This window comes from Podarcis bocagei (genome assembly GCF_964188305.1).
Source record: "Podarcis bocagei genome assembly, chromosome: 14".
Lineage (NCBI taxonomy): Eukaryota > Metazoa > Chordata > Lepidosauria > Squamata > Lacertidae > Podarcis > Podarcis bocagei.
The window spans coordinates 53,860,447-53,872,699 of record NC_138139.1 but is presented as its reverse complement, the minus strand read 5'-3'; the positions used below and the strand labels follow the sequence as shown (position 1 = coordinate 53,872,699).

The following is a 12,253-nucleotide window of genomic DNA, read 5'->3' as shown; positions in this document are numbered from 1 at the left end:
CGCTTGGGAAGATCTACCTTGTATCCAAGGATGAGCCCGTTCTGTTCAGGTTCAGGGACCGCCGCCCAGGTCAAGAGGATCTGAGTGGAACTCACAGCTTCAGCCGACACGTTCTCTGGGGGAGCCGAAGGAACTGCAAATGTCCAGATTTAACAGACATTAGAAGCTGATAAAATCCATTCACTCGTCATCTAGGATTTGCCCAGTCATCTCCAATGGTCTATGGGCACAGAGCACATTGAACTGTACCAGTGTTAGAAACTGAGATATGAAAGCTAGGAGCTAAATGGCACCTTAAACCTAGGTTATGGGAGCCACAACAGAATGCTTAGGCGTGCTTTTTTATAACAAGAATACAAAGCTGAAAATGAATGAACTGCAGCTAAAATCTTATGTTCATTTTTCACGTGGTCTAGTCCTCATCTGAAGACTGCAAAAAACAACAACACAAAGCTCTACTTTCCATGCCTAATATTCTTAAAAAGATCTCTTCTCCAGTCTTTGGAGTGTGGCTGGAAGTGGGGAGGCAGAAAAAGACCCTCCTTTCCCTCCACTGTGCAGTTTTAACCTGAAATGTTAGGTGCAGTACTGCACCCAGAGCTCAGAAATTGCTTGTGTTAATGAAATCCCCTGTCGCAAAACGTGCCTAGAACAATGGGAGCTTTGAATGCTGAACTGCACCTAGGGCCTGCTGGGGATCCCCTCACCATCTGAGGGTAGCAAGGACAGAGCCTTGCGATGGCACCCAGTCTGTGAACATCATTCCCACGTACATGAACCAGGATCTACCACTTTTGTATTTCACTTGCTGGCAAAAATGCTTCCACTTACTTAATCTTTCCAGGTCACCTGAATAAAGGTTGTCTGCTGTAATTTATTGGGCCTATCATGTTAAGTGTATCCTAAGTGGTGTGTGTGTTTAATATTGTTTTCAATAGCATTGTCAACCACCTTGGAGGTCAATCTTTGGTCAAAGGGATGGATTAAAAATATTTTAAATAAATGAACAACAAAAACAAAATTCAATCCAGTATCCTGAATCAAAATGCTTCTTCCTCTTTACTTGAACAATTTCTGTGTAGATAATGTGGATATCCCTGCTTGTAATTGTCCAAGATGCAGATAGGGATAGCATGAAGAAAAAGAATGCATTTTTTCAATAAAGAAAACCAGCAACCTCAGGATCCATAGTCTGGATCCAGAGCCAAGGACCCTCTCCTGGACCACTTCAGTAAGCCACTGCAAGGAAGTGTCCCCAAATACTGTGCTTTCTTCATCATGTACTTTCTGGAAGTAGCTCTCCCCCATAGTTTCTCAGATACTCAAAAGTTCTTCCCAGAAACTCCCTCGGTTTCTAGCACCCGGCATCTCACCATCACCATCACACATTCCCATATGAACCGACGCGGCCCCTGCTATCATCATTTCAGGCCCATCTTAGTGTGCCTCCTCCACACGAGGTCAGGAAGGTGGCAGAGCAAGAATGGGTGGTGCTCCACTTGTGGAATGCTCTCCCCAGAGGGGCTCGCCTGGCACCTTCATTGCCTGTCTTTAGCACTAGGCAGAAATATTTCTCTTGGCCAGGTGTTCAGCAGATTAACATCCTATGGCTTTTAAAATGCATTTGGGGTGAGGGGTTATTTGTGCTTTTTCTTGTTCTTGGTTTTTTTTGTGTGTGTGTGCATTTTGTGTTGGACTAGATGACCCTTTGCGTACTTTCCAACTCTGAAATTCAGTGATTCTACAATTCTATGATTTCGTTCTCAGCCGGGCAAGGATCTCGCCTGACCCTTTTGAAAAACCACCTAAGCTTTTGGGATTCCAAACAGACCTCAGTGCTTAGTATGTGACATGGCCTAAGTAAGTATGTGACTTTTTTATTTTGTAAAAAAGAGAGAGAGAGAACAAAACAAATACACCCTCCCCTTTTAAAACCAAGTTGGCAATTTAAAGGTCACAACAGAATTACTGTCACTAACTTTCACCAGACAGGGATAAATCCAATGTATTTTCCCCGCATTACTTCCTCTGACCCGCCCCCACCCCCCCAAGCTCCTTTAGGCAAAGCTAACACCAACTCAGTTAACGTGATTAGATTTTGAGGCTGCTTTAAAGGTCTTGATGGGGATTTTTAAATTTTATTTAGCTTCTTATGCCTCACCCCCTACTCCACACGCACACTCTAATGTCTAAAGGGCACAGTTTCTCAAAGAGCACGACGCACCTGCCGAGCTTCAGAGACCATTGGAGGGAGGGAGGGAACTTCTAAAGGCCTTTTGAGGTGATTGTTGGAGGAGAGAGAAATCGGCATTATTCTCAGTGCTGAAGCCACACTAGTGCCAGTCCGGAAGCAGTTGTGGGGCTCTGCCTTGTAGTGCTGAATGGGGAGCAGCTTATCAAAGGTGAGATAAGCTCACCAGGATGAGAGAGGCCTCTGGCCTCCAGGATGCTTGGGGGATGCCCAGAAGCATCTCATTGATGGGAAGGGAGCGCAAAGAAGCTCTGGCCTGTGACATCACCAGAGAGGTGCCCCTATGTCTCAGGTTTGGGCCCTGAAATCTCAGAGTCTCGGATGCTCCTGACCAGGGAAGCCTCAGTCCCCATTTCTTTTCATCCAGCACTGAGTCTATAGCTACTATTTTCATGTTCCTCTGAAGGAAGGAGAAGGGAGCTCCACCCTGTACTTCTGCAGGCTCCAGGCTATCACTACAGCAGTTTCTCTGTTAGCAATTAGCTGGGGCATGAGAAATGGAGCTCCTCTGCTTTTGCTGGCAATATAGTTTTGTCTTCCCCGCTCCCCCTGCTTCTCCCAATGCTGGATCCCCCCCCCATCTTCTCCTAGATTTATCCTCCACAAGGATATAATTATGTTAAAGGAATATAGATTGCCGGGAGCCACAAATGTCTTTGGGCGGCTGCCACAGCCTTATCCGTAGATCTTCACAAAGCACTACTCCCGCATGAATCACTTCATAGGGCACGAGAAAGAGGTGTGCCAGATTTCGGTGTAAAGAAAACCAGCCGTTTTCCAAGCCGCTCTTGCTCAGATATTCGCTTGTTTGATTTTGCCATGCAAGGAGGGAATGATTTCTTTATTTTGATGAATACCTTTCTTCTCTGGTTCAGAAACCAAAGCATACCTTTCACTCCATCCCCCAACACCAACACTCTGGATGGTTCACAAGAAGCTGAGACGGCCTTCACATCTTCTTCTTTTTTAAAAAGATGTGTATAATAAAGGATCACTGCTAGGGGGAGTCTAAGCCCCAACAATGCAGAGAATGTGGCTTTTGTTCCCTCTCTGCTTTGGCCAAGGCCACTTGAGGCACTTGTTTAAATGATCAAAAAGCTGGTGATTGTGGGGAGGTCCTAGCATGAGCAGATAAGATCTGACATTGGGTCCTTCTGGGTTTGTAAACAAATCCACAGAAACCGCAAGCCCTCTCTGTCTCTTTCCACCTAATCTATCTTCCAACTTAAGAAACCTTAGTTGATTAATCAGATGAGCTTTAGCCAATTCAGTAGTTAATTATAACTGCATAAATTGAATGGGGGGGGGGACGACTGATATCAGCTGTCCCCTCCACTGCAAGGATGTCTTCATGGGGTTTCCAGCATTTTTATAACATCAACCTTGCCTGTGGTTTATTTGTAGATTGCTTCATTGACACAAAACAGACATCCCTTCCTGATCCCCATGACCCAAACAAATTTCCATGTTCCTTCCAGGCCAATTTCACCATTTGTCAGTGGCAGGATGAATGCAATGCCACTCGCTTTTCTTGATCACATAGTTATTTTGAAAGATGAAACACAAGATGGGTACTTTGTTTTCGCAAATGAGCTCTCTGGAAGTTAACTGGGTTAATGTCACTCTGTGTGTGTGTGTGTGTGTGTGTGTGTGTGTTCAAAAAAGAAGGAGGTACAGTGGTACCTCGGGTTAAGGACTTAATTCATTCCAGAGGTCCGTTCTTAAGCTGAAACTGTTCTTAACCTGAAGCACCACTTTAGCTAATGGGGCCTCATGCTGCTGCCGCACCGCTGGAACATGATTTCTGGTCTCATCCTGAAGCAAAGTTCTTAACCCAAGGTACTATTTCTGGGTTAGCGGAGTCTGTAACCTGAAGCATATGTAACCTGAAGCGTATGTAACCTGAGGTACCACTGTAACCCTTTGCAAAAATGTGTTTCAGTACAAGGTGAAAAGCCTAACTCTATGGCAGGGGTCAGCAAACTTTTTCATCAGGGGGCCGGTCCACTGTCCCTCAGACCTTGTGGGGGGGCGAACTATTTTTTTTTTGGGGGGGGGGAATGAACGAATTCCTATGCCCCACAAATAATCCAGAGATGCATTTTAAATAAAAGCACACATTCTACTCATGTAAAACCACCAGGCAGGCCCCACAAATAATCCAAAGTTGCATTAAATAAAAGAACACATTCTACTCATGTAAAAACATGCTGATTCTTGGACCGTCCACGGGCTGGATTGAGAAGGCGTTTGGGCTGGATCCGGCCCCCAGGCCTTAGGTTGCCTACCCATGCTCTGTGGGTTCATAAGAATCTTGAGTTATTTAAACTTCCTTGTCCTTCAGACTGATTAAGCTCTGTAAGGCCAAGCCCTCTGCTGCTGGAAAGCCATAGTGGAGCTGCTTCAGGGACATATCTACACCACAAACTTGGACTGATTTAACGATTTAGTCAATCCCTGCCTCCTTAGTACTGTGATCTGCTGAGCGGGTGGCAAGGCAAGTGAATGCTAACAGAGAATTCCAAGCACCTTCTACAAATTGCAGTTTTTTGGCTTCTTTGCAGATCTTCAATGGCTACAGGCTACAGTGGTTATTTTCTACCTTTGCTATTGCAGGCTGTATGCCTCTGAATACCAGCTGCTGGGATCTACAGGGATCTGGGATAGAACTGCTGCATTCAGGTTCTGTTGCAGGCTTCTGGTTGGCCACTGTGAGAACAGGATCCTGGACTAGATGGACCTATTCCAGGAGGCTCTTTTTAAGTCCTTTGGTTCTTAACTCCTTCTGTTGCTCTTCCAATGGAAGGAGCCCTAGATTATGGCATAGTTCAAGTCAGAGTTAATAGGAACGCCACTGTATGAACAGAACCTTTTCATGGGTACCTCTTTTTAATAAAAAAACCAACTCCTCTATTTCACACCATAATTCATTTTTGATGCATGGTGTCCCTGCTGCCCTTATATGTACTGGCCCCCAGATAGCGCACATCCACAGCTACATAGTTGATAAAGTCAGCTATTAGATTATCACGGCCACATTCAGAGGCGAGGGTCAAGCTGTTCAGAGCTTTGTAGACTGATATTCAGGATGCAGCTCAGTTTGTGCACCGCAGTATTGCTTTCCTGTGGCATGTAGGCTAGGAGAAAATGCGCAGGAGCCTACAGTTGTTCAGGAAGCCTACACATATTATTTTTGTCTCTTGGCCTTGCTAGGGGACAAGACAGACTTCCCTCATTGCAACATCAAGAATCACAAAACAGAGAAAGCAGTAGGAGAACACTTCAATCTCTCAGGACATTATATACAAGATCTCAAAGTAGCTGTTTTACTACAAAGGAATTTCAGAAATAGACTGGAAAGAGAAGCTGCTGAATTGCAACTCATTACCAAACTTAAAACCATGGAGAGACCTGGCATGAACAAAGACATTGGATTCTTATCTCATTATACATGACTAAGCCATTTTTCACCTTCTCACCCCTTGCCTTTTCCTGTAAGACCTATTGCAGTCGTTAAGAGTCGTCAACAGGCTCATCTCAGCTATCTGCCAATCTCCCATTCCCACCACCCTTCTGAGTAATACCCCTCCCCACTTTCTCACTATATAGAAGGATCTGGCAACTTCTGTTTCAGTGTATCTGAAGAAGTGTGCATGCACACGAAAGCTCATACCAAGAACTAACTTAGTTGGTCTTTAAGGTGCTACTGGAAGGAATTTTTTTATTTTGACTATGGCAGACCAACACGGCTACCTATCTGTAACTGCAACATCTCTACGGATTGTTGTGAGCAGCATGGGGGCAATCCACAGTCAGAGGGGCTTGCTCTTTTTTCCATTCAAAATCCCACTTGAATGATCTCTAACATCTTTCCTGCCAAATGTGTTTATCCTTTGCTCATTGACCACTCCCTCCCAGTTTCCAGGTGCCCTTGGCCCTGCTTGCCCCAGCAATATATCCTGAACTGCCCATTTCTAGTAACCTGCTAAACTGCAGCTTCTGATTCAAGGTGTAGTGGCAGCAGGGCTTTGAAGGCTGCCCATGAAAATATGGCCATGTGTCTAGCAGTTCCACCAATCTTTCAGGTGTGTTGCAAAAGTGTGTGCTTTTGCCCAAACCCAAGCTCTGGAATAAGAGTAGCATATATAAACTGCAGCAGGCAATTAGGTTAATACCAGTAGATAAGCAACTACTCTATTCTCAGCTTAAAAATGGAAAGCGCAACGCTGGTGGTCAACAAAAGAGGTTTAAAGACTCTCCCAAGGAAAAAAAAATGTAGTATAAACATCAACAATGGGGAAACACTGGCCTGCGAGTGCTCCAACTGGAGAACAGCCTTTGCCAAAGGTGTCATGGACTTTGAAGACGCTCATACTCAGGACGAAAGGGAGAAACGCACTAAAAGGAAGGCACGCTTGGCAAAGCCTCACATGATCAACTCCTGCCCAGAAACCTATGTCCCCTGGTCGCGACCAGGGAAAGGAGACGGCGGAAGAAGAATGGAAGAAATTTAAAATCTACCTTAAGAACTACTATAAACTTGTTGAATGTTAGAATGTCGAGGTTTTGAGTAAGAAAGGGTTACAGCGATACAAGATTAGACTAAAGGAAAGATTAAGAGGACAGAGGACTGACAGAAATATTTAGAGTTGTTAAAAACTTTTGGACATTGGGATGCAGAAAGGGGAGGTATGGGGGAGTCTGAGAAACATGGTTTACGAAAAAAAGGTTATGAAACTATACGTGTGTGTATGTCTTTTTATATGTTTGTATTGTTTTAAAAATTCTGTAAAATCAATTAAATTTTTTTTTTTTAAAAAAGAAACCTATGTCCCCACTGTGGAAGGACGTACACAGTGAGCGGACTCACTGTTAAGACATGAAAGACAATCTTACTCGGCTACGAGTGATTGCCAAAGATGACATATTTGAAACTCAGCTACCGCCAACCCAGGTGCCTGCAAGGACATTTTCCTTTTGAATAAAGGAATTATTGATTTTCCTAAGGCAGGAACTCCATATATTTACCCGGATTGCACCTGCAAATTTACTTTTTTCTGTTGTAACTCATCCTGAGGTCTATGTACAAAGGGCAGGATATAAATTGTTAAAAAATAATACATAAATATCCAGCTACCTGTAATCCCAAGTCCTGTCCTGAATGGGCTGGGTGACTAAATTGCTTATCTTCTTTCTGCCACTTCTCCTGCCATCCCTCAAATGAGAACCTTCCTTTTACTGGTAAAAAACAGCAGCAATATCCCTATCTAGCTTTCCTGAGACTAACGGCAAGCCTCAAACTGCAGTTATTAAGGGTTTTGGAAAGGAGATTCTTCCAGCCCTTCAAAAGCCAGATTTTATTTCGGCTGAAGAAGGGATCAAAGCTGGGGTTTCCCGTATGCAAGACACATACTCTTGAATGAAGAAGACTCCTTTCCTTTGAAGAAGATGCAGATCTAGAGAGACTCGCCTCCTTTCTAAGACCAGCTATTGCCTCTCACTGCTTAGACTGGCAAATATGCATGAAAAATGATGGGCTGCTCCAGTTCCACCTGGCCAACTGGGTGCTGTGGGAACAGTTTTGTGCTGATGGCTTTGATTGTCTTTGCAATCCCTCAGAATCCAAAATGGGGGTGGGGGTGGTAGGGTTAGGATTATGGGCTCTTACCTCCTTGAAGCATGTGATGTGACTGAACACTAAGGATCAGCTAACAATTTGTTTTCTTTTAAAAAAAATAATAATAGACGTGTTAAGAATGTGGAGTTTGGCACATGGCAAAGTGGCCATATGGTTACTGCACATCTCACTGAAATCTATGGAATGCATGCCTGAGTAAATATGGTGGCCGTTGAGCACAATTAAATCAGATTAACTCCGCAAACTCCTGCTTAAGTGGTTGGGGGACTGGCGTGCCCATAAACCTAGCTGTTTTCTACTGACCCCATAGAGATGCTTGAAACGGGTCATGTGGTGCACTGATTATGTAAAATGGGTATCGGTGCATCATACTTATTTGTCACTGTCACCTTCACCAACTCTCCCTCGCCTCTGCATCCTGCCACGGCTCCTCTGGCTTTAATTGAACCCTTACCCCAGCACTAATGAAAATATGCAAATTTAGGGATGCTGAGCTGTTTATAACAAGAAAAAGGCTGAAATCTTGTTTAAAGTGATAAATGGGACCCAGCCTTAACCATGCAGTAGCAATGGGCAGCCCCTCTATGATTATGGAGACAAATTGCAAACACAACCCTTGCTCATTGTGCAGGTTAGCGAAGACGGTGATTTACTTTCACTGTTGAATACTTAATTCAAGAAAGGTCACTCCGCTCAATTATTCACCCGCAGCAGAAAGGTAAATTACGTCGGATGCATGTGGGCTGGAGCTGAGAGAGAGGAGCTTTGCTTGAAGTTATCTAGATAACAGCTTAATAACTACCTTCCACAGATGCTAATGAGCGAGCATTGCTTATCCCTCGCCTTGCTGCCGCTGGGCAGGAGTCCCAGAGCCTTGCCTGGTGGAGATTTCTCCTTGCAAAACCTGGACCACCCAAGTAAGCACGTTCCCAGATTACAAGAGGTGAAATGTTTGCTGTTGAGAGATGTGCTGGCAGAGGTTGTAGAAAGCAAAATAATAGATGCATTTTGAAACCCATTTCTCTGTGCCCGCCCTCCCTGGCCGCCCAAAGGTTCTAATAACTAGTAGCTGAGGAAGTCGGTACCTGTCATTCCCTGAGCAAATTCTCTGCAGCTTGAGAGGGCTGCTAGCATGCAATGAGAAAGAAATTGATTTCATAATTAAAGGCTCCTACGAGGCTCTAGGTGGCCTCCTTTTCATCAGCCTCCCAGTAAATCAGCAAAAATGGAATAGGGAGTTCTGCTGTCTCTTTGCACTGGGACTGAATGAATGATCCAATCACCTCCAATGTGGGCAAGAGGCAGAATGACTCACCCTCAAAGGAGGCTACCCACTGCATCAATGAGTGAGTCACTGTTCTGGTCAGGATTCCTTACTGTTGAGGCCATCAAGCAAAGGTAATGATGTATCTGGGACCCAGAGGGATGATGCTGAACACAAGAAAATGGCCACACGGTAACGAGTTCAGCTCAACCACCCCTCACATGCAGTTATCTGCACAAAATTCCTATCTCCTGTGCAGGAGTTTCATTTACAAATTTCAGGGCATTTCCCCCCCCCCCCATGAATTTGTATGTACTGTATTGTGTAGTTTTCGAAGAGCTTTGCTGGATCAGACCAAAGTCCACGATTCACAATGATAAATCAAATGCCTCTGGGAAGCCTGCAAGCAGCAGCTGAGCACAGTCGCGCTCTCCCTACTTGCAATTGGCAGAAACTGGTATCAGAAGCTGACTGACTCTGACACGGGAGGTAAAACATAGCCATTGGCAGCCTTATCCTCCACATATTTGTCTAATCCACATTTATTATTGATACCTGTAGTAAGGTTTTCAAATGGCTTTCAGCAGCAGAGATACGAAGCTAAACTTTGTGCCTTAGTCTCTTGCACTCCAGGTTCCGTCTTATTGCCCCCTGGGCAAGAAGGAAGGTTGTGCCTTGGAGCGCCGCGTCTGCATCAGGGAGCTGCATATGACTTTTGTAAAAGTGCCCTCAATGCATAAGCATATTGCTAAGTTGCTTTGAGACTTTTATATACATATATATCCAAAGAAATGCAATAAATAAATAATAAATCCAACGTCAGCTTGCCTTGGGCCCAGGCTACCTGAAAGATCATGTCTCCCTATATGAACTTGCCTGGGTTCTAAGATTCTCAGAAAAGCATCTTCTCTCAGTCCCATCAACACACTTAGTAGTCACACAAGAGACACAGAGAATGCATTTTCTGTGGCTGCTCCCAGATGGTGAGATTCCCTTCCAAGGGAGAATAGACTGGCTCCCTTTTTCCATCCCTTTGCCAAAAGGCCAAGACCCTCATTTTCAGACAGGTCTTTAGAAACTGAAGTGCAGACTGTGCTGACCACTGGGCTCTGTCGGGGCAAACTGTACTCTAATGCTGGTTCTAAGCGTGCTTTAATGTATTGTAACCATTGTTTTCATGTCATCTAATTACTTTGTACTTCATAACGATGTCTTTAAACAGTGGAAGCAGCCACAAATCCCAGCTTGGGAGAAAGGCAGGATATAAATACATTAAACAAGCCAGCAGCAGGCCAGTGTAAAATCAGAAGGAAAAGCAGATATCATTTTAGGAGTTTAGCAATCGCCGAGAGTCGTCCCACACAACCTACCTGACTCCCGCGTGCGACCTCTCATCACCTCGCTCCAGGGTCCTGCCCCAATGGCGTTGAAAGCTTGGATCTGCAGCTCGTATTCTGTCCACTCCTCTAGATCCTCGATGGTGTGCTCCCTCTCCAACCGATCATTGATTACCTTTGTCAGTATCAGAGGCTGCACATCCACACACCAGTATTTGATCCTGTAACCCACTGACTCCGGGTTCCCATTGTACTGGGAGTCAGGCAGAGGCTGGGCATGGAGGGAAAGGGTGGCATGTTAGTGATGGGCAAGATGGAGGTTTAAAAGCGCAGGGTGTGATCTTCTGTGACATTTGTCACCCACATTGGGTCAGATCTTTCAGCTGGCACAGACAGGAGGAAACACCATATACTAACAGCCCTTTTATTCTCCAAGTGTGGATCCCGAGGGAGGGATCTGGAAGGTTTTTGGTGTGTTTTTTTAAGGGGGGCTTGCAGGGGTTTAGGGGGGGAACCCAAGAACACCCTAATGAGGAGTGAGAGTGCTCAGTGGCCAAAGAATGTTGAATGTTCATTGACAGGCGGACACTGCCCCCCATCCCAAAAGGAGCACATGAGGGAGAGGTGGGATGAAATGGAATACCCTGGAACAGGGCACACCTAGCTGGCTGGCTGGCACCTGAACAGGAACATGTCACACTGCAATATTTTGTTCACTTGTGGACCATGAACATTGAACTTGGCACCAGTACAGTCGTACCTTGGATCTCAAATGCCTTGGCTCCCGAACAAATCGGCTCCCAAACAATTGAAACCTGGAAGTGAGTGTCCGTTTTCAAATGTTATTTTGGAGGCTGAATGTCTGACAGGGCTTCCACAGCTTCCCATTGGCTGCAGGAGCTTCCTGCAGCCAGTCAGAAGCCGTGCTTGGGTTTTCCAACGTTTTGGAAGTTGAATGGGCTTCCAGAACGGATTCTGTTTGACTTCCAAGGTGCGACTGTATGCATTTAGGGCCCTGGTGTTAAGGCTGCAGTGGCCAACCCTGGAGTGGATCAGTCATGTCCATATCTACTTCAGTGGAAGGGGAATGATGGGAAGGGGAGCAGAAAACTCCTCTAATCCCAACCCTGCACAGGATCAGCTCAACATTGCCACAACTTGCAAGCGTGTTGCAGATAGGCAGATCTGTATTTGCTCCTTAACTCAGGAAGCACAGAATATTCTCCTTTCTTCCTTCTTTCTTTTTTGTCTCATTGGCCCATAAATGAGGCTTTAATTCATGGGTGTAAAAATCTCCGGAGCTGATAGTTCTTTCTGGACCATTATCAGAGACGCACAAATGGCCAGCGACAATATTAATGCAGTTAATTGCAAAGTCACATGATACGCCCCTTTCATCTTTGCCTGCCTCACTGGCTCTCTGCCCATTCATCCATCTTCTCTGCTTACAATAACTTCCCGCCTCTTTGACCGGGATCCAAAGAGCTACTTTAGGCACACACCCAAAGCTTGGGTGCACCTGGCAGGATCTGCAGTTTGTTCTCCCTTGAGCAGCAGGCTCCCAAGACCAGATGCCAAATACAAGCAGACATTTATTCCCTGTTGTTATAGGAATGCCCTGATGACTTGGAGAATTCAAAGGGGTTCTGAGCATTCAGAAAACGTATGCACAAAATGTTTTCCTGATTGCCAGACGAGCTGCAGCAGTTCCCATCTTACGTAAGAACCTCTGGGAGCACCCACTGGGTGCTGAGGAGATAACC

At 45.2% G+C, this 12,253-nt stretch overlaps 1 protein-coding gene across 7 annotated transcripts in view; it reads right to left on the bottom strand.

Moving 5' to 3' along the window:
• SDK1 (sidekick cell adhesion molecule 1) overlaps nt 1-12,253 on the bottom strand; it is a 598,536-nt gene that overhangs the window by 101,549 nt on the left and 484,734 nt on the right. For all 7 annotated transcript variants that reach the window (XM_081169333.1, XM_081169337.1, XM_081169338.1 and 4 more), the window contains exons 26-27: nt 10,524-10,761; nt 18-133 (exon numbers count right to left, since the gene is read on the bottom strand). In XM_081169333.1, the coding sequence (XP_081025459.1) occupies nt 18-133; nt 10,524-10,761 (354 nt within the window). The remainder of the gene's footprint in view (nt 1-17; nt 134-10,523; nt 10,762-12,253) is intronic.